Source organism: Erigeron canadensis, chromosome 1 (assembly GCF_010389155.1).
Source record: "Erigeron canadensis isolate Cc75 chromosome 1, C_canadensis_v1, whole genome shotgun sequence".
Lineage (NCBI taxonomy): Eukaryota > Viridiplantae > Streptophyta > Magnoliopsida > Asterales > Asteraceae > Erigeron > Erigeron canadensis.
Window position 1 is genome coordinate 25,660,621 of NC_057761.1, and position 23,752 is coordinate 25,684,372.

A 23,752-nucleotide genomic window follows, 5' to 3' on the forward strand; every position below is an offset into this window, starting at 1 on the left:
TAAAAGTTAGATATATCAATATAATAATAGATAAAAATAAATGGTTAACATTGTCTATTTTCTACATAAAATCAACACTACTATTAGTACTATGTAACTCCACTCTCTCTAATCTTCTCTATCTCCTCCATTAAACTAAACCAATTAAAGAAAGTGACAAATCATTCATTCATTCAAGCATTAAAACATAAAAGAAAAAAAAAAAAAATACAACCAAGAAACCCACTACTCTCTTTCACACACACAAACACACTCGCTTTCCAAGTTTATTCTCCCAGAAAGAAAGAAAGAAAGAAGAACATCACTTGGAAACCTCACATTTCCAAAATCTTCTTTTCTTTCTAGCCTATAATTTAAAAATAAACTATATATATAAACATTTATATTATACTTTGTAAGTATTTGTTTGTAGTTGTAGCTTAATCCAAACGTCAAAGTACTGGTTTTATTCTACTTTGCAACTTCTGCTTAAATCTTAAGAAGCATTTATTCTAATGCTAATTCTTGCACCCAAAAAAAAGGTTAGCTTTTTTTTTTTTTTTTATCAATCTTTACATTTTTCTTGTTATTTTTTGTGTCTTTATTTAATTGTTAATATAATCTTGTGTAGATCTATCTTTTACATGCTATAATTTCAGACCCACTAGATCAATTTGATTACACACACGTGTGTGTATATATATATATGTTGTAAAACGGTGAAAGATCAAATCTTTTAGCTAATTGGAAGAACCCCATTATCTAGAATGGTAATTTAAATTTTCATTTTTCAAGAAAGTTATATGTTGGAAGTGTTTGCTGAAAGTTGTTTGTTTAATATTAGGAAAAAGGAATAAACTTTTGTAATTTGTTTTCCATTTTATGTTTATATGTTGGATAAGTAAAGTAGTAAGCGTTGTATCTTGATTTAAAATCGAATTCGTTGTTAGCAATTGAATAGAATTTTATGTTATTTACCTTGATTTAAGTAGTTTTTAGTTTTTTTTTCCTGGTAATGGTATAAAATAAGTGATTATGATGCATGCAAAGATTTAAAAGATGTTGGTTGATGACGACTAATTGGTATAATTAAATACACGACTAGCCCTTGCCCGTTTGATCTCTTAAAAATGAAAATCTTGTGATGATGGTGCACACATGGAATATAGTTTAAAGAAAGTTCTCAACGAATGTTCAATCTTGTATTAGGTAGTTGATCCCATATTCCATTATGATATTACCTTTTGGAAATGAGAAATGCACTAAGTAGTCTTGTTGATATCGTTGTAGTCATTAACATGTATATTCTGTTTGATATTTCTAAATTTGAACTTTATGCATTCAGAGCTCAGTCTACAAAAAGCACTGGAGATTGATTAAACTAGTGTAACATTTCTCATAGACTTACAAAGTGAGGCCAACTGAATAATCTCATGCAGAGGAATTAACCGATTGGTAGTGGATTATCTCGAGGTTCCATTTCTTTTGTAAATATTAGAAATATGCCTTCATGGTGGAGTAAGTCGTCATCAAAAGAAACAAAGAAGAAAACGAGCAAAGAGAGTATAATTGACACTATTCGAAAATTTAGGATCCCTTCTGATAAGAAATCAACTAACAGATCAGGTGGTTCTCGAAGAGGTTGCAGTGACACAGTTTCAGAGCTTGGATCTCTGTCCCGGGTCGAGTCCAGGTGCGTTTCACCTTCCAAAGAATCCAAACTTGTGGCTAGATGTCAAAGCTTTCAAGAAAGACCTCAGGCTCAACCGCTCCCTCTTCCACTTCTTCACCCTTCCCGTGTGGCCCGGACCGAGTCAGCAATCAATGTATCAGGGAAACCGAGACAGGAAAAGGTGAAACCGTCAGCATTTCTTCCACTCCCCCATACTGGATACTCGCGGACCAGGACAGATGCTGCAGATTTTGATGGAGCAGATTCTGTATATAGTGAATGTTATAGTGATAGTGATGATCCGCCTGACTCTAGCCAGCTTAGCCCATTGGCATCGGACTATGATACAGGGAGTCGAACAACTGCTGGAAGCCCTTCCAAGTAAGCTTATATTTTAAATTATTAATTTTAGCACTTAAAACGAATACGTTGATGATCTGATATTAACTTACATCTTTTTGTTTGCTGAAGTATGATGGTAAAGGATCTGTTGCCTGTCACTAAAAGTCATTCAAGGGACGTCGCAAAACCGCAAGATCATCTTTTTGATAACCATATATCATCTTCACCCACTAGAAGAAAACCAATAGGCAGTCATGTACCGAATCTCCAGGTTCCATACCATGGTGCGATTTTCAGTGCTCCAGACAGCTCGATATCCAGCCCTTCTAGAAGTCCACTACGAGCATTTGGAACCGAGCAAGTTATAAATTCTGCTTTCTACGCTGCAAAACCCCATACTGATTTTCCTTTCCTTGGATCCGGACACTGCTCGAGTCCTGGGTCCGGTCAGAATTCGGGGCATAATTCTATGGGAGGTGACATGGCAGGGCTATTTTGGCAACCCAGCAGGGGTAGCCCTGAGTATTCTCCACTTCCCAGTCCCAGGATGACAAGTCCGGGTCCTAGCTCAAGAATCCATAGTGGTGCAGTCACACCACTTCATCCAAGAGCCGGAGGTGCGGCCATTGAGTCACGTCCAGAAGATGTAAAGCAAAAAAGTCACAGGTTGCCACTTCCTCCAGTCGCAATTTCCAGCCCCTTACCTTTCTCTCAGTCAAATTCAGCTGCAACATCACCTTCTGTACCACGAAGTCCTGGGCGTTCCGATAATTTACCTAGCCCAGGCTCAAGATGGAAAAAGGGGAAGCTGCTGGGTCGAGGCTCATTTGGGCATGTTTATGTTGGTTTCAATAGGTAAGGAATGGTTTGGTCTGCTTCTTTTTTCATCATTCCTTTCCATTTGCTTTTTTCTCACGTCTCACAGTAGTAAAATAGTTAGGTTGGGTTATTATTTCAAGTTGCGTTGGGTTAGACTAGTCAGGATATACTATGATGTTGCAATAAGCATCTAAACCTTTTTTAAGGCTTACACATCTGAATACATCGCGGACATCGTTTACCTAAATTGCTAAATACCCCGCGTTTTGCGTCCTGGAGCAAATTATACCTAATCGGGTACCGTTTGTTACCTGAACAATCGGGGTCGTGATTTACATCATATAGTTGACGTTCCGAAAGTCTTGATGCGTTACCTTTTAGGTTAAAACATATCTGACATGTTGATAGAACATTCCCCAAATGGGCCCATTTTTATTTGAATGTGATGAGTTGTTGCCTTTGGTCGTGTCTAATTAGATAACTCCCGCCAGGTGGACTTTAATTTGATTCGTTTAGATATGTAATTAAATATATGATCGTAGTTGTTTCTAACCTTTATAGTTTTTTAGCGTAAGTGTTTAACCTCAGCCGTCTCTTATCTGGGCTTACTTTGCTGGTGCAGTGATAGTGGCGAAATGTGTGCTATGAAGGAAGTTACATTGTTCTCGGATGATGCAAAGTCAAAGGAAAGTGCAAAACAGTTGGGCCAAGTACGTATTAACAATTTAACTCAGTTCTTCCCCAAATCATTTCATGTTTGCCATATCCGTTTATGATATTTCTAAATTGTTTCAGGAAGTTTCTTTATTGAGCCGGTTAAGCCATCCGAATATTGTGCGGTACTATGGGTCTGAAATGGCAAGTTTCTTACCTGATAACTCAACTGTAATAATTATCATGTCTGACCTACAGACTTCATTGAAGTTGTGGCTCTGAAACTCTGTTATGCTGAAAGGATGTTATTTCTTGATATTATTATCTTATTTAGTGGACTTCTGTACAGGTTGATGACAAACTTTATATATATCTGGAATATGTATCTGGTGGTTCAATATATAAACTTCTTCAAGATTATGGACAATTTGGTGAACTGGCAATTCGAAGTTACACTCAACAGATCTTGTCAGGGCTAGCATATCTGCATGCTAAGAATACTATCCATAGGTAAATAAGTTTCCATTTGAAGCCAATCCTAACTCTTAAGGTAATGTCTCCTCATTTTTTCCAAACATATGTAACATCTTGGGTATCTTTAAATTTGGTTGCAGGGATATCAAAGGAGCAAATATTCTTGTTGACCCAAATGGCCGAGTCAAGCTAGCAGATTTTGGAATGGCAAAGCATGTAAGTCTGCGTTTTAATTTTTTTTTCTAGAACGGCGTAAAGTTCGACCCAGTAACCTATATGCTTGTGATTTGGTTAATTAGGTTTGTGTTTTATCTCAAATCCGTTAAATGTGTGAAGCAAAAATAATTAGCTAAAAGGGCAACGGGTCAAAATGGTAGAAGTTCACAAAGTCTATTTTTCTTGCATACAACTGTCATACTGTAATTCCCAATTGTTTCTATTATAAGATTTTAGGTATTAATGTAAAAATATTGTTCTTGTACTCATAATTACCACATCAACTATATATGAACAAGCTGAAAAATGGACAAAAAGGTTTTGTGGGTCAACTGAACCGATCTCACCCTGGCTTGACCTGTATTAAGATAACCCATTTGATGTGTTACTCAACCTCTCCATCTCGCCATCTCTAGTTAATATTTACAATATGCATATCACTGCTAAGATGAATTATAAGGTTGCATGCTAAGATTATTATGACATCCACACACATTGCAGATCACAGGGCAGACATGTCCATTGTCATTTAAAGGAAGTCCTTACTGGATGGCACCTGAGGTTAGAATATAACTTATTTTCTTAGCATTTATTACAATATAAAAGTGTTATATGTTTTGTTTTTTAAACATTGTTTGTCAAAACAGATAATCAAAAATAGCAATGGTTCCAACCTTGCTGTTGACATTTGGAGTCTCGGATGTACAGTTCTTGAAATGGCAACAACAAAACCACCTTGGAGCCAGTATGAGGGGGTCAGTAGTCTTATAACTTAATGGTTACCATGATTTTTATATTCCATATCAGTAGATGATATCATTTTATTAAAACACAAATTTTGGATAATAGGTCGCTGCCTTGTTTAAGATTGGAAACAGTAAAGAACTTCCTGTTATTCCTGATCATCTCTCGGAGGAGGGGAAAGATTTTGTAAGGCAATGTCTACAGAGGAATCCACTGCATCGTCCTACGGCTGCTCAGTTGTTGGATCATTGCTTTGTAAAAAATGCAGCTCCTTTAGAAAGGCCTGTATCATATTCCGAATCATCTGATCCACTTCCTGGCGTCACAAATGGGGTAAAAACTCTGGCTTTTAACTTCTGCTTATGCTGTTTCATTTATATCAATGAACTTCATCTGTATTCTGCATCTATCTCTTTTTTGATTTCATTGTTATAAAAGGAATATATGCATTCACCACTATTATTTATTTTTATCATGTCAAACCAAACCTTTTTGATCCGTCTTCTAACCTAAAAAATGTGCTAGATTTTCCACCTCCCATACAAGTTTAATATGCTTTTCTTTTACTTGGAATAGTTTTTATTATTCTTACTATAGCTTTTAATAATTCTTCTTCTAACAATGACTATGTACCAATAAACTTGACATAATATTATGATATTTGGAAATATGTTCATACTGTCAGTCAAGCCATAATATCTGAAGCACTATCTAGTGACACATTATGACGTCGAAATAATGTTTGAAGATTGCTGCTTACTATGGGCGATTTGTTGTTGGCTATAAAAAGGGTTTATTGTAATCATGTAATGTTCATTATCTTTTCCCAGGGAATTGGACATCCAAGAAATCGGCAGGCGTTGGATTCTGATAGACTTGCTACCCATTCGTTTAGAGTGCCAAAACCGGGCTTTTGTTCCAGGTATGCCCCCCAACCAAGCTACTTGCAATGTGCATACGAATTACACAACAAACCTCAGTGGGAATTTCTCTTAATTGCACTTGATTTTGCAATAGAAAATGAAAGTTGGGGTAACTAGAGGTAATGGCTTCAACCCATAGACTTTGGGCGACTATCAACCCATAGACTTCGGGCGACTATCAACCCATTCAACCCAAACCATTTACTAGAAAGCAAAACATGCTAACAGGTTGGGTCAAAAGAGTTTATAGTCACCTAAAGTCTATTTCTAATGCATAAAACCTTTTGAATTGGTTTTATTCACAAATTCGTATTAGGATTATTGATTGTAATATCATAGTATTTGGTAAAACATAAATGACACATTGACTATTTACAAAACCTGTACAAAAAAATTGGACGGGAGAGTGTTGAGGTCAACTTAATGTAGCCATTTGACCACACTAATTCCTCTTCAACCTAAACCGTTTTTTAACTGTTACCAGTGTTACCATCTTGCCACCTCTAGCAGTAACATCACCAGACTTACATATATCATGTTTGCAGTGATGTTCAAATCCCAAGGAATATATCATGCCCGGTTTCTCCAATTGGAAGCCCTCTTTTACATTCAAGATCGCCACAACACCTCAATGGAAGGTTATCTCCATCACCCATATGTAGCCCGCGAACCACTTCTGGCGCATCCACTCCTCCAACCAATAATGGTTCTAAAATCCCATTTCATCACGTTAACCAGTCAGTTTACCTGCACGAGATCTCAAAACCTACCAACCTTTCTTACCGTGATCCAGTCCCTGATATGTTCCGAGCCAAGCAGTCGGGAGCTCATGGGTCTAGCCCTAGAAAGCAATTTGGTGGGCTCACTCACGAACTTCACGGAGGACAAGGGGTCTTGGTTGACTCTGCATCTATCTACTCCAAAGGGACAAAGTGAATTTCAAACCATCATTGGATTTAAACCCCTTGTAAGATGCACATATCATTTCATTCATTCTAAATGCAAAATGCGGCTAATAACAGGAAAAGAGACGTAAAGCGGCTCAAAATCCTTGGCATGTGATCCTATTTGAAGGTGGGTCTTGCATATAGTGTCTCATTTTGCTTATATATTGAGTTCTGCAACCATCATCAAGGACTTGACTGACCTTAAGTTGCAAAAAAGCGGTTTGTTAACTGGTAATTTATGGTGGTAAAAACAGCATTTCACATATAGAAGAGTAGGAATTAGGAGAATAAATAGTTACTTTTTTTTTTTCTTTCTTTGTTACAAGGGAAGCTGAAACTGTTGTACATAAGATGCAAAATCATTAATCAGTTTGTGTTTCCTTCACTTGGCCAATTGTAACGTCATGTATCATCAGTGTGTATGATTTGTTACCTGTACATTAGGATTTTAGAGAACTGAGATATTTAACTTGGAGGGTTCAATTGTCTTTTATAGACTCATAGCGTTATCATCATGTATTGATTGAATCTGGGCTTTTCATCACTAAACATACAAATAATTTATGGGATAAGTGCGTTGAAATGTAGATAACTAAGATCAAAAAGTTATAGTGTGCATGAACTATCGAAAACCTCTATTGTATGTATAAACTTTGTAAAAATGTTGAAGTTATGTAACTTACTATGATTGAATCAAAATGTTGCACGTGACAACTCATGTTAGGTGACACGTATACCATTTTACATAATTTTAACATTTTTATTAAGTTCATGCATACAATAGAGGTTTTGATAGTTTGTGTAGACTATAATTTTTCGGTCTTAGTTACATACATTTTGGTGCACTTGTCCCAATAATTTACTAACAAAATTATATAAACACGTGTGACATTTCTGTTTTTACAAACGACATTTGTGTGGCATATGATAATGAATAGAAAGAAAATGTAACAAATGTGATTGGTTCATCTTGTGCAAGTAAAAGTTTAGATTGGTAAATACAGTTTAGGTGAATATTAACTACAAGTTTATAAAACTATCAATGATGGACCTAAAAATGACATAAAAGAAACAAAAAAAAAAAAAAAAAAAAGAACTGGTAATTTGACTTCTAATAAAAAATTCATAAGTAAATTTACTCAATTTATTTGATACCACCTGTACCCAAACTTTTAATACTTGAACCAAATTTCCCAATTATGATTCAGAGACCAATTCACAAGAAGATAATGAATGTTATCTTCTGAGGGCACTGAGAAGAATGTCTAATAGTGCTAATACAATACACTTGTTGATTTACTAGAAACAAATCAATAATGAGTCTTTATCTTCTAGTGATGACAATCATGTAGATAATTGATCTACTTCTGAGGGTAATATTATATAATGATATGATCAATGCTTTAAATGAACCTTCTGTGAATATTATAAGGTTCGAGAGAGTTTCAAATCTTCCTCAGAATGATATAGTATAAAATCTTCTCTTTTATATCTAAGATTGTTACAACTAAATGTCTTCTAAATTTAGCATTGAACAATGATTGACCTCTATTCCATGTTAAATGATGTGCTTTTCTTTTATATGCTTGTTACAACTAGATGTCTTTTAATCTATTGTAAAATTCTTCCCGTTCATTTAGCGCACATGTATCAAAATAAAAATTTGCAACTTGAGAAAACTAAAAAAACTATACTGTATTTAAAAACTCAGTTTAAAAAAAAAGTTACTGCAATTAACATGGAGACTTGGGTTGAGTCCTAAGCGAAGGTGGTAGGGGAGAGGGGGGTCTAGTGAGGTCAATGCATCCCTCAAAATTAAAATCTTATCATAGATTTTTAAAATTTGTTTATAAGTTTATAAATTTTGTTCCTTTTGGATCTACATTTAATAAATTATTTTTTGTTTTGTTTTAACTTTGCCTCCTTTTAATTATTCTTTGGTATTTAGTTATGAGGTGTTACCTTTATTTAATTGTTGTGCCATCCGGCGAATTAATAAAGAGTTTTTCCTTCTATTAAGTATTGAAACTTTTTAACGCGGATCCGGTTAATACAACATGTTTAGACTTCTCGTTGTGATATATTCGATTAAAAAAAAAAAATCTACATTTAAAGCTGACTCCAGAACTTTTATTTATTTTGCTATGTTTTATTTATTTATTTTAAGTCTTAACAAGCTTATCCACCTTAGTGTATTTCGTGTAAGCAGATGATGTTTGGTTTTATCTAAAGTAGTGACAGTGAAGTGATGGGGAGCGGGAGGTTAGAAGTCACAAATGTCGTGAACAACAATAACACGTTAATGATGATGTTTGTTTAGTTTAATTTAGTTTAGTCGGGTGTTACATGATGCGTGTCAAAAGTATGTGAGTGTGATAAAAGAAAGAAAGTTAGAAAGAAAACCAAGGTGGCCACATAAACTCCATACAACTCTTTCTTTTACTTTCTCTCCCATCAATCTTCATTTTATATATCAAACATAAATATCATATGAATTCATAAATATAAATATAAATATACATAAATAAAGAGGCTGGAAGAGATAATAAAAGGAATATGTGGCTGTTCGGGAAAGCAGGTCCTTCTGGATTTTCAAAACATTCAACAGCTGAACAAGTTACAGATGGAATTGATGCTTCTGGCCTTACTGCCATTGTTACTGGTTCTTTTTTTTTCTTCCCTTCTTCTTTATCATTGTCCCATTAAATACTAGTAATATATATATATATATATATATATATATATATATATATATATATATATATATATATGTGTTTTGCTGTATGCAGGTGGGACTATTTTTTGTCATAAATAAACCTTATTTATAGGTAAAAGTAGGACTATATATTTGTGCTGTACTATATGACCCCACGGCTATAGGTGTTAATGACATTACATGCTATATGTATTTGGTTCACAAAATGCTTTTGAAAGGAATGAAATTCAAAAGAATGAATTTTGTCTATTGGAGATTGACAGAAATTCCTCACCCCTTAAGGAATAAGATTACTTTTTTTTTTGGACAACCAAAAACTAGTGGTATTCATTTTCAATTCCATCAAATTCCATCAGTGAACCAAACGCGACCTAGTTTATACTTTAGACAGATTTTGATTTAACTGATCCCATTTTAAGATCAAGGAGCTGAGATAGTAACAAGTTTTGCATGCTTCATATCTCTTTGCTAACCCTTGGCGAATGACCGGTAAATCACTAGAACTTAAGAAACCGTCTGATTCTATTCATTAAATGAATAGTTGAATTCCATGATAGGTCTTTATATAAAGAAATGTAGGAGATAAATACATCACGAATAATCAAGAAACCATAAATTCACAAATATGCATATGATGATGCTAGTAGGATTTGCTATGAAGCTTGCACGCACAGAGCAGTGTATGAATCAAAATTTGTGATATATAATAATACATTATTGGAAAAATACTAGGTTTTTGACCCGCGCAAGTATCTTTAACTTTGTACATGTTCTGAAGCTAAACGTCTATTTTGAAGATATAGAGGAATACTCCAAATCCAATATGGAATAGGACTTAGTAAGACATAGTTGTAGAAACTTATCTATATTCTGCTAAACAACTGCAGGAGGATCAAGTGGCATTGGCCGTGAAACTGCACGAGTCCTAGCCCTTCGTGGGGCACATGTTGTCATGGGTGTCCGGAATATGGTTGCTGGGAAACAGGTTCAAGAGGCAATAGTCAAAGAAATCCCAACAGCCAAAGTTGAAGCGATGGAGTTGGATCTTAGTTCCATGACATCTGTTAGGAATTTCGCCTCCAACTTCAATGCAAGTGGTCAACCATTAAACTTGTTAATGTAAGGTTATAAAACAAAAGCCCTATAAATTGCCCTCCCATCAGAAAAGAACAGTTTTACTGTAAAAGTCAATCAATCAGATTTCAGTTCTAGAAGTGATATGTATTTATTACAACCTTCATTAGGATCATCAAACTTTTGATGAATAGTATAAATATTCTTGTCGGTTTTGATGCTTAAAGAATAGTTGGTACGACCTCAAAAGTCAAACTGTACTTTTGTTAGCAGAATGGAGGGATTACGTATTTGCTGCTTTAATCTGGCTAATGCAAGTTGAAACTTTCTGACTTTTTTTCATTTTGGTTTGTGTTAAGAAATAATGCAGGTATTATGATGACTCCTTTCATGCTTTCTAAAGATAACCTAGAACTACAGTTTGCCACCAACCATTTAGGTATCTGAGATATATTTTCTTCCCCTTTAAGTAGTGTTTTAAAAATTAAATATGGTTCGTACTTCGTATACTATGATTAAGGTGTTATCTCTTTACTAAAACTTTGTTGTATGCAGGTCACTTTCTTCTTACCCAGCTGTTGCTTGATAATATGAAGAAAACAGCCAGTAAGAGTAAAAAAGAGGGAAGGATTGTGAATGTATCATCAGAGGCTCATAAATTTTCTTATCCTGAAGGAATTCGGTTCGATAAAATAAATGATGAAAAACAGTAAGTTTGCTCATAGAGCTCTCCTTTAAGATTATTTCATCACAATAGAATCACATTTCTCTTTTTGTTCATTCTAAACCTGTTTTGCATCTTGCATACTCATTCATGACTCGTGAGGCCTTATGTGAAAAGAAAATATGTTTAGTAACTTCATATTTGAATTGCTTGAACTTTAAGGCTAGCTGTATATACGTTTTTCATGTATTTCAGTTTAGTTATAGCCTCTTGTCCAAAGGTACCAGTGTTGGACAAAACCCAACATGCTATAATACATTTACATTATAAGTTACCTTGGTCAAGTGATTTATTCTTATAACAAGAAATTGGGCAGGTAGTCAAAAGCTTGTTCGAAACATGAGCTATATTTTCCATCCAAATGGATAAATTTATAAGTAAGATGGCTTAACACAATAGTCTGGGTAAAAAAAAAAGAGTCTAAAGTCTTAACTGAGGAAGAAGTAGATCTTATAGTCAAGAACATGATGGCCTCTTTAGAATCGGAACTCCAAGAGGCTGCTCATATAAAGTGAAGACGGCTAATGTTACTTTTACTACTTCTTTCAATTTGTGGCATAATCGTCTCGGTCATCTTTCAAACTCTAATCTTAAGCATATCTCGAGTGTATTGCCTAATGTGTCTAAACTTTCTGATGTACATTCTGTTACTTGTATGACTTGTCCTATTTGAGTGATTCTCATGCTGTAACTGTGTATGAGCTTATTCACATTGATATTTGGGAACCTTATCGTGTTTCTACTTAATCACATTGATATTTCAGTGTAACTTAATCACCTCATGTTGTACAGTTACAATAAATATCAAGCATATGGTCAATCAAAGCTAGCCAACATTTTGCATGCTAATGAGCTCACAAGACAACTACAGGTATGCGTTTTAAATAGTGGTAAACTAATGAATCATTTTGGACAGTATTGGCTATTGAAGTAAAATAAGCTGATTCTTCTGCTTCAAAGTTTTCTAGGATTTCCTTAAAACCTCAAAATTAAAGATGCATTTCACATTTGATAATCATATTGAAACCTGGAGTAAATACCATAATGGATATTAAAAAAAAAATAGTGGCAATCATGCATCCATATCACCTGAGAAGTAAGAGGTTTTACCTTAAAAGTCAAACACTACCTGAAGCTGTCTTTAGCTTAATCTACGGTTATTTGGTGATTAAACAGGAAGAGGGAGTTGAAATAACTGCAAATTCTCTTCATCCGGGAGTAATTTCAACAAATTTGTTTCGCCACATTTTTACTCCTCCCAGCTTTGCTGAAGGTAATGTTTCTTGACTTTTCGTCAAAGTAGAAAACGAAAAAAGAAAGATAATATAAACGTATGCGTCTATACTATGTTTTAATGCAGGTTTTGTTAAGAAGCTGAGCAGTTGTCTAATGAAAAATGTTGAGCAGGTTAGTAATTTAGCAAACTTATGCATGCAAAGTGGTTGTTTATAACTTTGTACATTATGGGTTTCAAATGTTTGAGTTCGACCATTTATTTGGTCAATTTTACTAATGTGCTTTTGCAAAGTTATTGACTTTTGAATATATTTTTGATTTATTTTGGTGTGGTATCAGGGGGCAGCAACAACATGCTATGTAGCACTGCACCCGCAAGTGAAAGGGGTAAGTGGTGAATACTTTTTGGATAGCAACTTGGCAAAAACGACAAAGCTGGGTAAAGACGTTGGTTTGGCTAAGAGATTGTGGGATTTTAGCATGAATTCAATCAAGTAAACATCATCATTTGCAGCTTATAGGGATCCTCCTTTTTTCAATGTAGATATTTACTTGACTTCTATGCAAACCCGATAGACTTTTTTGTCTTGCTATATAAGTGAATAAGAAAACAGTTTTAACTATTTGACAAATGTATCATTTATACCATCCAACTTTATATAATCAATGCCATTTTATTACCATTATAATGGCAAGTATGATAGTCTAACTATTGTCTTTCAATTAGCTAAAGTTCAGAGTATTTTGTGGCAATTGAACTGTTGAATCATGTCCCAAGGACTTGCTTGTTAGAAGTCATCAATCCCTTGCCCTACCTACAGTTGTCACCGTAGGGGTATTTGTGTCATTTTGACCATTTTGGTTTGATATTGTCACACGTTTTCGCGTGACCTCGATATTCTCATTGTTCTTGTGGCACTAATCATGTTGACTAGGCAAGATGTCCCAAGATGTTCTACATTTGCAGATTATGTTTTCTTTGAAGGTATCCAACTATTCATGTCTAATAGTTACCTACACGTGAACATATTATGTCTTGGTCTAGTCAAGAATCAGAATGTGGAGCTCTCGTCAACGTTATGGCTGAAGCAGCTTGCTTCTGTAATCTCCCCCTTGAGTCCATTATCCACTCGCATGTTCCTTCTGTTGTTTGTGATGATTTGAATGAAGCTTATTTACCATCTAACCCGGTACAACACCAACTTATCAAACATGTTTAGGTAGATTTACACTTCGTTCGGGACTATGTTGCCTACTTGCCTTGCCTGGCTCAAGTTCATGTGTTACATATTACCGAAAGTTCATCAATTTGAAGACAATTACCGAAAGTGACTTTAGGTTGCGATTTAACACAAACTTACACATGGGTTAAACCAAACCCATTTCCAGAGTTGATGAAAAGTTGCACCATTTATAAGACTGCTTTCAAGTAATAGTCAAACTAGGATGAGGATGAACACCAGTCACTAAATGGATATCTCGCCCGAAATAATTTTTTAGTTATATAAATGATAAGGTTATTAAAGATGTTAAGATAAATATAAACTTTTAACATTACAATTTGTTATTAGAATCAACAAGTAGCATGAATCGAATATTAAACTTCATAATCATCATAATAATTATTAAAAAAAATAATCGTTTTATTTGTTTAATTAAAATTTGTTTTATTTGAACTTCTGCCGTTCTTTTTGTTTTCTAAAAAAACTTGTTTGATTTGAACCTGGACATACAGAAATGGAAGTAAAATAATTGTAAGGGTATAATAGTCATTTTCTAAATTATCTCAGGCAACCGTGTTTAATAACACGCCGGAAGTTCTTCCCTCCTTCTCCCTTCCCCGCCGCGTTATTTAGGGTTTATGGTGGTTTCATAAAATTGATAGGGTTTATATGTATCTATATATATGTATAGTTATTTCTTTCGTTGATTCATTCATTCATTCAAGAATACAATCGTACGTTCAATTTTTAGGGTTTATAAATATATATCTGAATTACTATAATAAGAAGAAATAATGGGTGGTGTATCACAGCAGCAGCAGCAGCAGAAGAAGATTTTATTTTTATTGAGATCATGTAAGAGGAAGATAAGATTATGTATCGCTGGAGGAGAAGGAAGATGCAAGACATGTAATGTAGGATTTTACAAAGAAAGGGCTCTGCGTAAACATTACGAGTGGCACGAATACAACTGCGAGCGCCAGGAGGCAGGGGATCCTCCGGTGAAAGAAGCGGATTTCTTGGCAACACCGGCACCCGTGCTCTACGTTTGTCGGCCTTGTGGCAGAGGATTCACAAGTTCAAAGGCTCATCTCCAGCATCTTGATAATGATTATGATATTGCTGATCAGTTACTTGATATGTTGAAACGATAAAATTAATATCCATCTTATATATATATATATTTGTAATTCTGACTTTTCTGTTAATTAGTCTCTTCTATTTGCTTGTGTACGCCTTTTATGATATGATTCTTGATTGACATAATTATGAGCAAACTGTTTATTTACCGTAACGTATTAATTATCATTGTTCTCTTGTTTATTTACATAGTTGAAACGATCCTCACTTGTATATATACATGACTAATCTTTCTCACATGAGTCCTGAAGTTGGTAGGAAACATTTCGATTGGAAGACTTGCTTCTTCATAAGTGCAACTACAAGTTTTGAAAAGCTAGAAACTTTTGGAATAAGTGCCACTGTTACAAGCTCAAGAACTCATGCCCCATTGTTTGGAGGGCTTATGGCTGATAGTTATGTTGGAAGTGTTCCTTTGCAGGTTTCAATTTTTGAGGGCAAAAGTTGCTTAAGGGGGGAGTAGCAGTTAGATAAAAATAATTAGTCTCAGTTAGTTACAGTACGTAACTAGTCGGTTAGTGATTGAAGTCGGTTCAGGGTGTCTATAATGGAATGTTAAGCTTGAATTTGATAAAATATCTCTTTCCCACTCTTTCTTTTCCGAATTTTCTCTGTAACACTAACCAAAGTCATTTGCACAGTTGATGAAAAAGTTGCACCTGTATAAAACTGCTTTCAGGTAATGATCAAACTAGGATGACAATGAATACCAGATGGATATCCTGTCCGAAATACATTTTTAGTTATATAAACGATAAATTTATCAAAGATGTTAAGATAAATATAAACTTTTAAATTATACTTTGTTATTAGAATCAACAAGTAGCACGAATCGAATATTAAACTTTTCTTTTTTTGACTTGCACGGAAATTTTATGATTCAAATCTTCACCAAAAGATAAGACACTAGGATCATCAAAATAAACATATAAATATCCATGATCTAATCCACCCAAGATGCAAGTATTTTGAAGTCTTAACATAATAAGATTACCACACACACTTGGTAGTAATATATATTGTAATAATAATAAGTGGATATAGCTTTTGTCTTTCAAGTTGGACGGTCAGACGTTGACTTTTATTTATTCATACATACTAGTTTCTCTTGGCTTGGCCTGGTCTTATTACATGCAGCTTGAAGCGGTTTGATGCAGTCACGCAAATCCTTCAGGTACGTGGTTGTATAGGGGTGCTTGTCCAATGCAAAATCAAAAATTTCAACAACACGCTTGCGAAAATGACCAATCACAAAATCCTCAAAGTTCTTGGGTGGTTTGTTCATGGTATACATCATTGTTTTCAGTGATTTAATAAGAGCAGTCTCATTGTATAGATACAAAGCATGTTCTGCATCAGAAGAGCCTTTCATAATTGCATATGCAGGTTCGTTGAACAACGGATCAGCATTTAAAATCTGATTCTGTATGGAGACCAGAAGTTGGAGCAGAGTCATTGTGCCAGGCACCCACATCGACTCCCATCCACCACTTTTAGTAGGAAGATTCAAACGAACCTCACCACATTTGGACAGATTTGGATTGATACCCATACCACCAGAGCGATAATGCAAAAGAGGTGGGCTATCAGGGTAGTCGCTTAGGAAACACACGTCAAAGAAGAAGAGACCACTATGATAAGGAATGATAAGGAGTACCAACTGGTCCAATAATTACCGCTCTTAAAAGATCCAACCTCGATTTATAAGCCCTCACATATATGGTCTGAGTCTCAGGTAATTTTTCTTCAAGGATCCTCAACTCTACGTGTATCTTGCCAGCCAAGTCTTTTGGGACTGCAGAATCGCGTGCTGAATAATAATGATCCACTACATACGCAAACTTCTCAAAGTTTTTATAACATTTCAGAACAACTTCTCTACCAAGCTTTGCCAATGGATTGCTACTCGGATCAGCACTATCCTGGTCCATTACCACATCTTCCATAGAAAAAATACCGATACGTGAACTATGGTTCAACAACAAAATCCTGCGAGCCGCTGATATTGGTTTCGGACGACTAGCAATGTACCTATTTATGTCGTCGCTTTTAGTATACAAAGGCTGCAGCGGTTCAATTTTCATTCCTTCTTTGACTAGCACCTTACCCACCAAGCAAGGAAAGGAGCATCTGATCTTCCAAGGCACATTACTATAGCCTGAACCATCATCATGACATACGTCACCGTGCTGCAGCTTCCTCTTTTTGTTCACTCTACCATCACCCATGTTATCATCAACGACCACAACGTTCTTCTTCTCTTTAATTACTAGATGAAAGGATTCTTGAGTTCCAATTGCTCCGATTTTGTTAAATGCATCTACAAGTGGGTTGATGCATGATGCCACCTCATTCTTGAACTCGAGTGAGCAGGTATGCTTGTCATCATTAACAAGACACCCGACCTGTATACCTTCCATATATCCTTTACATAACATTAATATATCAGGTAAACGCTTGCGAAAGTGGCCAACCACCAAATCCTCAAAGTTCTTGGGGGGTTTATCCATGGTATGTGCCATTATCATGAGGGATTTCACAATAATATTCTTGTTGTTTAGCAACGCAAGAAATTCCCAATTGGGTATGCCTCTCGTATCTTCTAGTCCACAAGCGTTGAAAAAAGGCTTTGGGTTGAGAATCAGAGTTTGTATGGAAATCAAAAGGTTGAGAATATTTGTGCCACCAGGGACCCACAAACGTTCTTCTTTTAAATCCGTATTGAAAAGGTTCAAGCAGACTTCACCGCCTGGTCCCAGATTTGGATTGATACCATGACCGTGACAGTGATAGCGCACTTTAGGGGGACTATCAGGATAATTCTTTGGGAAAAGCAGATCGAAGAAAAAGAGACCGTTTTGATAAGCAGTCCCCTCTAGTCCAACAATTGCAGCTCTGAAGAGATCCATCCGCGATTCATAAACCTTGACAAAGATGGTCTCGGGCAAGTAGTGTTCAAGAATTCTCCGTTCTTCCTTCATCGTACTAACCCAATCTGCATGTTTTTCTGTGATTTCTGAATCTGAAAAAAGATGATCGGAATGATCAACGACAGTATCAAACGTCTTGAAGTCTCCTATAACATCTTGTTTCCGGCGGTTTGGGGTTTTTTTGAGCAACAAGCTCTTTATTATTATGGGACATATATTGCATCTGGAGATTCTTTTTTAACTTTAATTTTTCGGATTCAGAAGATATATGTATCGAACTTTAGGCCGAAATTATTAGGAACACGCATCGTCACTAGAAATTCATTTTGGGTTCCTCAAGGTTGACCCCAGTAACGAGAAATTCGGACATCTCGAATCTAAATGTACTCTTCGTTTGTGAGGAGGCGTTTGGTTGTAGAAAATGTTTTCTAGTTTTTCATGTCTAATTTTTTAGAAAATGAAAGGAGTTTTTATTTCCTAAAAAACAAATAAAAATTTTGAAAACGCGTTTTAATTAGAAAACTAACAAATATGTTAAAGATGTGAAGGAGGGGGAGGAATGAAATGGAAAATGAAAAATGCAAAACAAGAAAAAGATGTTTTCAAATTATCTATGGAAAAAATAGAAAACATTGTTTTTGTTTTATTGGAAAACATTCTTAGATAACTATGATTAGAACGCGTTTTATATTTTTCATGTTTTCTTGGAAAACAAAAGTGGAAAACAAGGGGTGTTTTTCGCAACCAAACTCCCCCTAAGAGTTTCGCTTTCCCTTTGCGATTTGACTATTTATATTATTAGATGTCCTATGGGCCTATGTTCAAAAAAGGATTAAAAAGAAAACAAAGTTATATTATGGGCCTGGGCTTGTGTAGGAGGTCATGGGCTAGCTTGACAATGTAAGAACCAAAGTTGTTCTATTTGTTCAATTAAAAATTTGTTTTATTTGAACTTCTGTCGTTCTTTTTATAAAAAAAACTTGTTTTATTTGAACCAGGACATGCAGAAAAGGAAGTAAAATAATTGTAAGGGTATAAAAGTCATTTGCCAAATTATCTCAGGGCTCAAGCAAGCCATGTTTAAAAACAGGGTGGAAGTTCGGAATATATAGACTCGAGAATCCACAATTGACTGACCAAATCAATAGAGATAAGGACTAATCTAATACTAAAATATATCAATAGAGATAAGGACTAATCTAATACTAAAATATATATGATAATAGTTTCCTCTAATATTCCCCCTCAGCTTGAGCGTGGATATGCAGTAACATTTAAGCTGGATCTGAATGTCTCAAATAGGTATCACGGTAAGCCTTTGGTGAAGATGTCTGCATATTGTTGAGAAGACGGAACATGGAGCACTTTCACATGGCCTATTTGAACCTATTCCCGAACAAAGTGAATGTCCATTTCAACATGCTTGGTACGCTGATGTTGCACAGGATTCCCAGATAAGTAAACTGCTGAGACGTTGTCACAAAACACTACTGTGGCTTTGTGTGTTGGAGTCTGCAGCTCAAGTAGAAGATTTCGAATCCATGTTGCTTCTGCAACAGCGTTTGCAACCCCACGATACTCTGCTTCTGCACTTGATCTAGAGATGGTTGGTTGACGTTTTGAGGACCAGGAGATCAGGTTGTCACTAAGAAAAATACAATAACCAGAAGTGGAGCGGCGTGTATTCGGGCACCCTCCCCAGTCAGCATCCGAGTAGGCACCTAACGAATGACTTGGCGAGGCAGATAAACGGAAACCCAGATCGATGGTGCCATGAATGTAACGTAATACACGTTTCATAAAATCAAAATGAATATCCTGCGGGGCATGCATGAACAGGCAGATTTGTTGCACTGCATATGATATATCGGGCCGGGTAATGGTGAGATATTGTAGAGCACCGACCAAACTTCGGTACAATGTACCATCAGGTAAAGGAGTCCCGGCAGTAGCACTTAGTTTGGAGTTAGTATCAAGAGGAGTGTAACATGGTTTGCATGCGGTCATGTTTGCCCTATGTAGGATGTCACGAGCATACTGAGTTTGAGCGAGTAACAAAGACTGATGATCTCATGTAACCGTGATGTCGAGGAAGTGATGAAGAGGCCCCAAGTCAGACATGGAAAATTCAGTTGATAGCTTGGTAATGAAGTTGTTGAGAAGGTTGGGATGGTTAGCCGTGAGAACAATATCATCCACATAAAGTAACAGATATGCTAGGTTGTTTCCATTCTGGTAAATAAATAATGATGTGTCACACATGCTGTTGCGAAACCCCAAGGATGTGATGAAAGTCGAGAAACGAGTATACCATGCCCGCGGTGCCTATTTCAACCCGTATAAAGATTTATTCAGCCGGCAAACATGATTGGGGTGAGCGGGGTCAATAAAACCAGGAGGTTGGTACATATACACGGTTTCCTGAAGATCACCATTTAGGAAGGCGTTTTTGACGTCCAACTGATGTATCGGCCATGACTGTGACACGGCTAATGAGAGAACTGTACGAATGGTTGCTGGTTTGACAACTGGGCTAAATGTCTCAAAGCAGTTTATGCCTACTGTTTGAGATTTTCCATTGCATACAAGGCGAGCTTTGTACCGCTCTAATGTGCCATTGGCATTAAATTTGTGGCAGAATAACCACATGGAGCGAATAACCGGGCTGTTTACGGGCCTAGGAACTAACTACCAAGTATTATTAGCCTGCAAAGCACTATATTCATCGTTTATGGCCCGTAGCCAATTCTGGTCCGTTAAAGCTTTGGTATGTGAGTTTGGGACAGGTGAAATATTGGATGTGGCAGCTAGATTATATCGAGGATTAGGTTTAGAGATACCAGCTTTGGAGCGGGTTTGCATGAAATGAGGATTGATAGGGGTGGGGTCATCAAGGAAGTTGTAAGATGTGGGGGAGGATAGATCAGTGAATGGGAAGGTCTTTTCATCAAAAATCACATGACGGGAGAGATGGACACGACCCGTGACGGGATCATAACATCTGTATCCACGGAAGTCAGAAGGATAGCCAAGAAATACACATCTGGTGGACCGGGGTAAGAGTTTGTTGGGTTGAGTGGCGGACATGTTGGGGTAGCATGCACAACCAAAAACTCGAATGTGATCATATGTGGGTTGGCGGAAGTAAAGGGCATAGGCGGGTGTTTGGAAATTTAGGCGAGTGGTGGGTAAGATGTTGTGGAGGTATGTTGCTGTGTGGAGTGCTTCTACCCAAAATTTGGGTGGAAGGTGAGCATGAACGAGAAGATCCCGAATGACGTCATTTAAACGACGAATCATTCGTTCGGATCGACCATTTTGTTGGGAAGTTTGAGGACAGGAAAAGCGAAATAAAAGACCATTTTGACCAGCAAAAGTTTTGAAGTTATTATTATCAAATTCACCCCCGAGGTCACATTGAAATGTTTTGATAGGTAAGTTGAATTGGGTTTGGATGAGTTTGTAAAATTTGGTAAATGTGTTAAAGGTGTCAGATTTGTATTTAAGTGGGTAGACCCAAACATAATTTGTATAGTTGTCAATCAAAACCATATAGTATTTATAACCAGAATTGCTCAAAACAGGAGATGTCCACAAATCACAATGAACAATATCAAATGGTTTAAAAGTACTAGAAACAGAATCCGTAAATGGTAAACGTTTGTTGTTTGACAATTGACAAGAAGAACAAAAAGACGAGTCAACAGTTTTATTGCATGAAATACTAAAAGTACGTTGAAGATGGCTTAGCACATTCTCCCCGGGATGCCCGAGACGATTATGCCATGGTGGATGAGTGGTGGATGACAGCAAGGAGAATTCAGGCTTGGTGAAAGGGTAGAGATCTCCACTGCTATTGTGGCGGGAAAGGAGTCTGCCATCCTTGAGGTCCTTCAAAGAAAAACCAAAAGGGTCAAACTCAACGGACACCTAGTTATCAATAGTAAATTGACGTACAGATAAAAGATTTTTGATAACACACGGTGAGTGAACAATGTTATTAAGTTTATAGGTTTTAGGGAGGGTGTATAAGCCATTACCGGAACCAGAAACGGGTAGGCATTGGCTATTTCCAACAAATATAGGACTTGGAGGTAATAAAGATGGAGTTAGTATAGTACCTAGATCTGATGTAACATGAGATGTGGCCCCACTGTCCATGTTCCAGTGAGGGTCATGATAGTTTAAGCTCATGTTCGAGAGCGCAACACCAATATCACTTGGGCAGAGGGCATTCCCATGCTGTTGACCAAATCCAGGAGGGTTTGACGTGGGATGATGGGCTACATGGGCCTGATGTGGTTGCTGAAACTGAGCAAGGGGCTTTTGAAAGTAGTAGGCTGGTCGAGAAGGATAGGGCGTAGGTGGGGGTGTCCATGAAGGATGGTTATACGGTTGTTGAGTGGAAATCCAGTTGGGTTGAGATGTTTGACCCATGTTGGTTTGGTGCTGTTGGCTTGAAGTGGTTTGATATTGAGCTCCCCAAGAACCAAACCCCCAACCAGCCATGGATGAAATTGCTCGGATGTTGCCCAGTGGACGTCCCCCACGCGTTGAATGGCCACGACTTCTAGCAGCCTTCGCCGGGTCATAGTTTCGGCCTCGATAGCCATTGGGATAAGGGGACCGGGCTGGATCATTTTGGACAGGGGTATTGGGATATGGGGACCTGGCTGGATCATTTTGGGCAGGGGTATTGGAGTGCAATAGCACCATATCACGTTTGTTGTTGGATCTGCCTGCAATTCGAGTTTGCTCGTCTTCAATCATACTTCGAGCAACGTCCCATGTGGGTTTGTTTTGGTTTATGATGGCAGCAATGGTGTTGTATTCAATGGGAAGTCCACGAACCATTTGTATAACGAGGCGACTTTCATTGACTGGTTGATCAACATCACAGTAATTGTTCAGCAATGTCCTTCAAGGTTTGACAATAGTCATCAAATGATGAGCATGAATTGAGGGTGGTGTTGGTGAATTTGGATTCAAGGGTGACGGCTCTGGCGTGTTTATTGTTGACAAAAATTTCTTGGATTTTTAGCCAGGCGGCTCTAGCTGTGATATCAGTGTCAAGAACACGGGCTAAGATATCATCGGATAATGTGCTATATATCCACTGGAGAATGAGTGCATCAAGTTCAGACCACGCTGAATATGTTGGGTCAGATTCTGCGGGTGGGTCGGTTCCGTCTATGTGATGAAGAACTTTATAGGCTCGGACATGGAGTTTGAATAACTTAACCCAAGATGAATATGTGACCTTTTTGCCGTCTAGGGTTCGAATTTTGTTGTTGATGTTGGTGACTGTATATGCTGGGTGTAAGGGTTGCCTATCGGTACTGTCAATAGTGTTGTTGGAGTTGGAATTGTTATCACTAGAGTTGTTAGTGTTGTTGGAGGCAGAAGTCTCTTCTGTATCATTAGCCATGGTGTCTTCGAGAAGAACACTAAGGATGAATGGTGGGGGCTGGGAAAGAAAAAAATAGGGTTAAGGTATGGCTCTGATTACCATGAAGGAATTTGTATTTCTTATTGATCTTTTTGTCAACATAAACAACGGAATATGTAGACTCGAGAATCCACAATTGACTGACCAAATCAATAGAGATAAGGACTAATCTAATACTAAAATATATATGATAATAGTTTCCTCTAATAGTTCTTTGATGCTTTTTTAGTAATTAAAAGGTATGGAGTTTTTTGATGCTTTTTTAAGGGTATAAATAAAATAATTGTAAGGAAGTAAAATAATTGTAAGGGTATAAAAGTATGAAGTTTTTTGATGCTTTTTTAGTAATTAGGAAAAGGTAAATTAAAACAACAGCCCCGAATCCAAATTATTTTGTCATATCATTTGCAGCATATCTAAAGTAATTATATATGCTAGTCATGATAACGTGCGCGTTTGTGTTCCGAGAATAAGTTGCTTCAGGGAGCCT

At 36.6% G+C, this 23,752-nt stretch overlaps 3 protein-coding genes across 3 annotated transcripts; 2 read left to right on the plus strand and 1 right to left on the minus strand.

The window, feature by feature from the left end:
• The first annotated feature begins 225 nt into the window (after positions 1-225).
• Positions 226-7,150, plus strand: LOC122610963 (mitogen-activated protein kinase kinase kinase YODA-like). Its single transcript, XM_043783917.1, has 12 exons — positions 226-521; positions 1,325-2,032; positions 2,123-2,848; positions 3,435-3,522; positions 3,608-3,670; positions 3,816-3,976; positions 4,081-4,156; positions 4,658-4,717; positions 4,804-4,911; positions 5,006-5,233; positions 5,731-5,822; positions 6,369-7,150. Exons 2-12 carry the CDS (start codon positions 1,482-1,484, stop codon positions 6,757-6,759), a joined length of 2,544 nt encoding a protein of 847 aa, XP_043639852.1. The 5' UTR covers positions 226-521; positions 1,325-1,481; the 3' UTR covers positions 6,760-7,150.
• A 1,892-nt stretch (positions 7,151-9,042) lies between these two features.
• On the plus strand, positions 9,043-13,143 carry LOC122607030 (short-chain dehydrogenase TIC 32, chloroplastic-like). The gene is made up of 8 exons (XM_043779953.1): positions 9,043-9,432; positions 10,374-10,605; positions 10,920-10,999; positions 11,116-11,269; positions 12,077-12,155; positions 12,461-12,557; positions 12,645-12,691; positions 12,860-13,143. The coding sequence occupies exons 1-8, from the start codon at positions 9,327-9,329 to the stop codon at positions 13,016-13,018; spliced, it is 954 nt and encodes a 317-aa protein (XP_043635888.1). The 5' UTR covers positions 9,043-9,326; the 3' UTR covers positions 13,019-13,143.
• Positions 13,144-22,707: 9,564 nt separating this feature from the next.
• On the minus strand, positions 22,708-23,241 carry LOC122588098 (probable inactive serine/threonine-protein kinase DDB_G0274821). The gene has a single exon (XM_043760241.1). It carries the CDS (start codon positions 23,239-23,241, stop codon positions 22,708-22,710), a length of 534 nt encoding a protein of 177 aa, XP_043616176.1.
• Between the last annotated feature and the right edge of the window lie 511 nt (positions 23,242-23,752).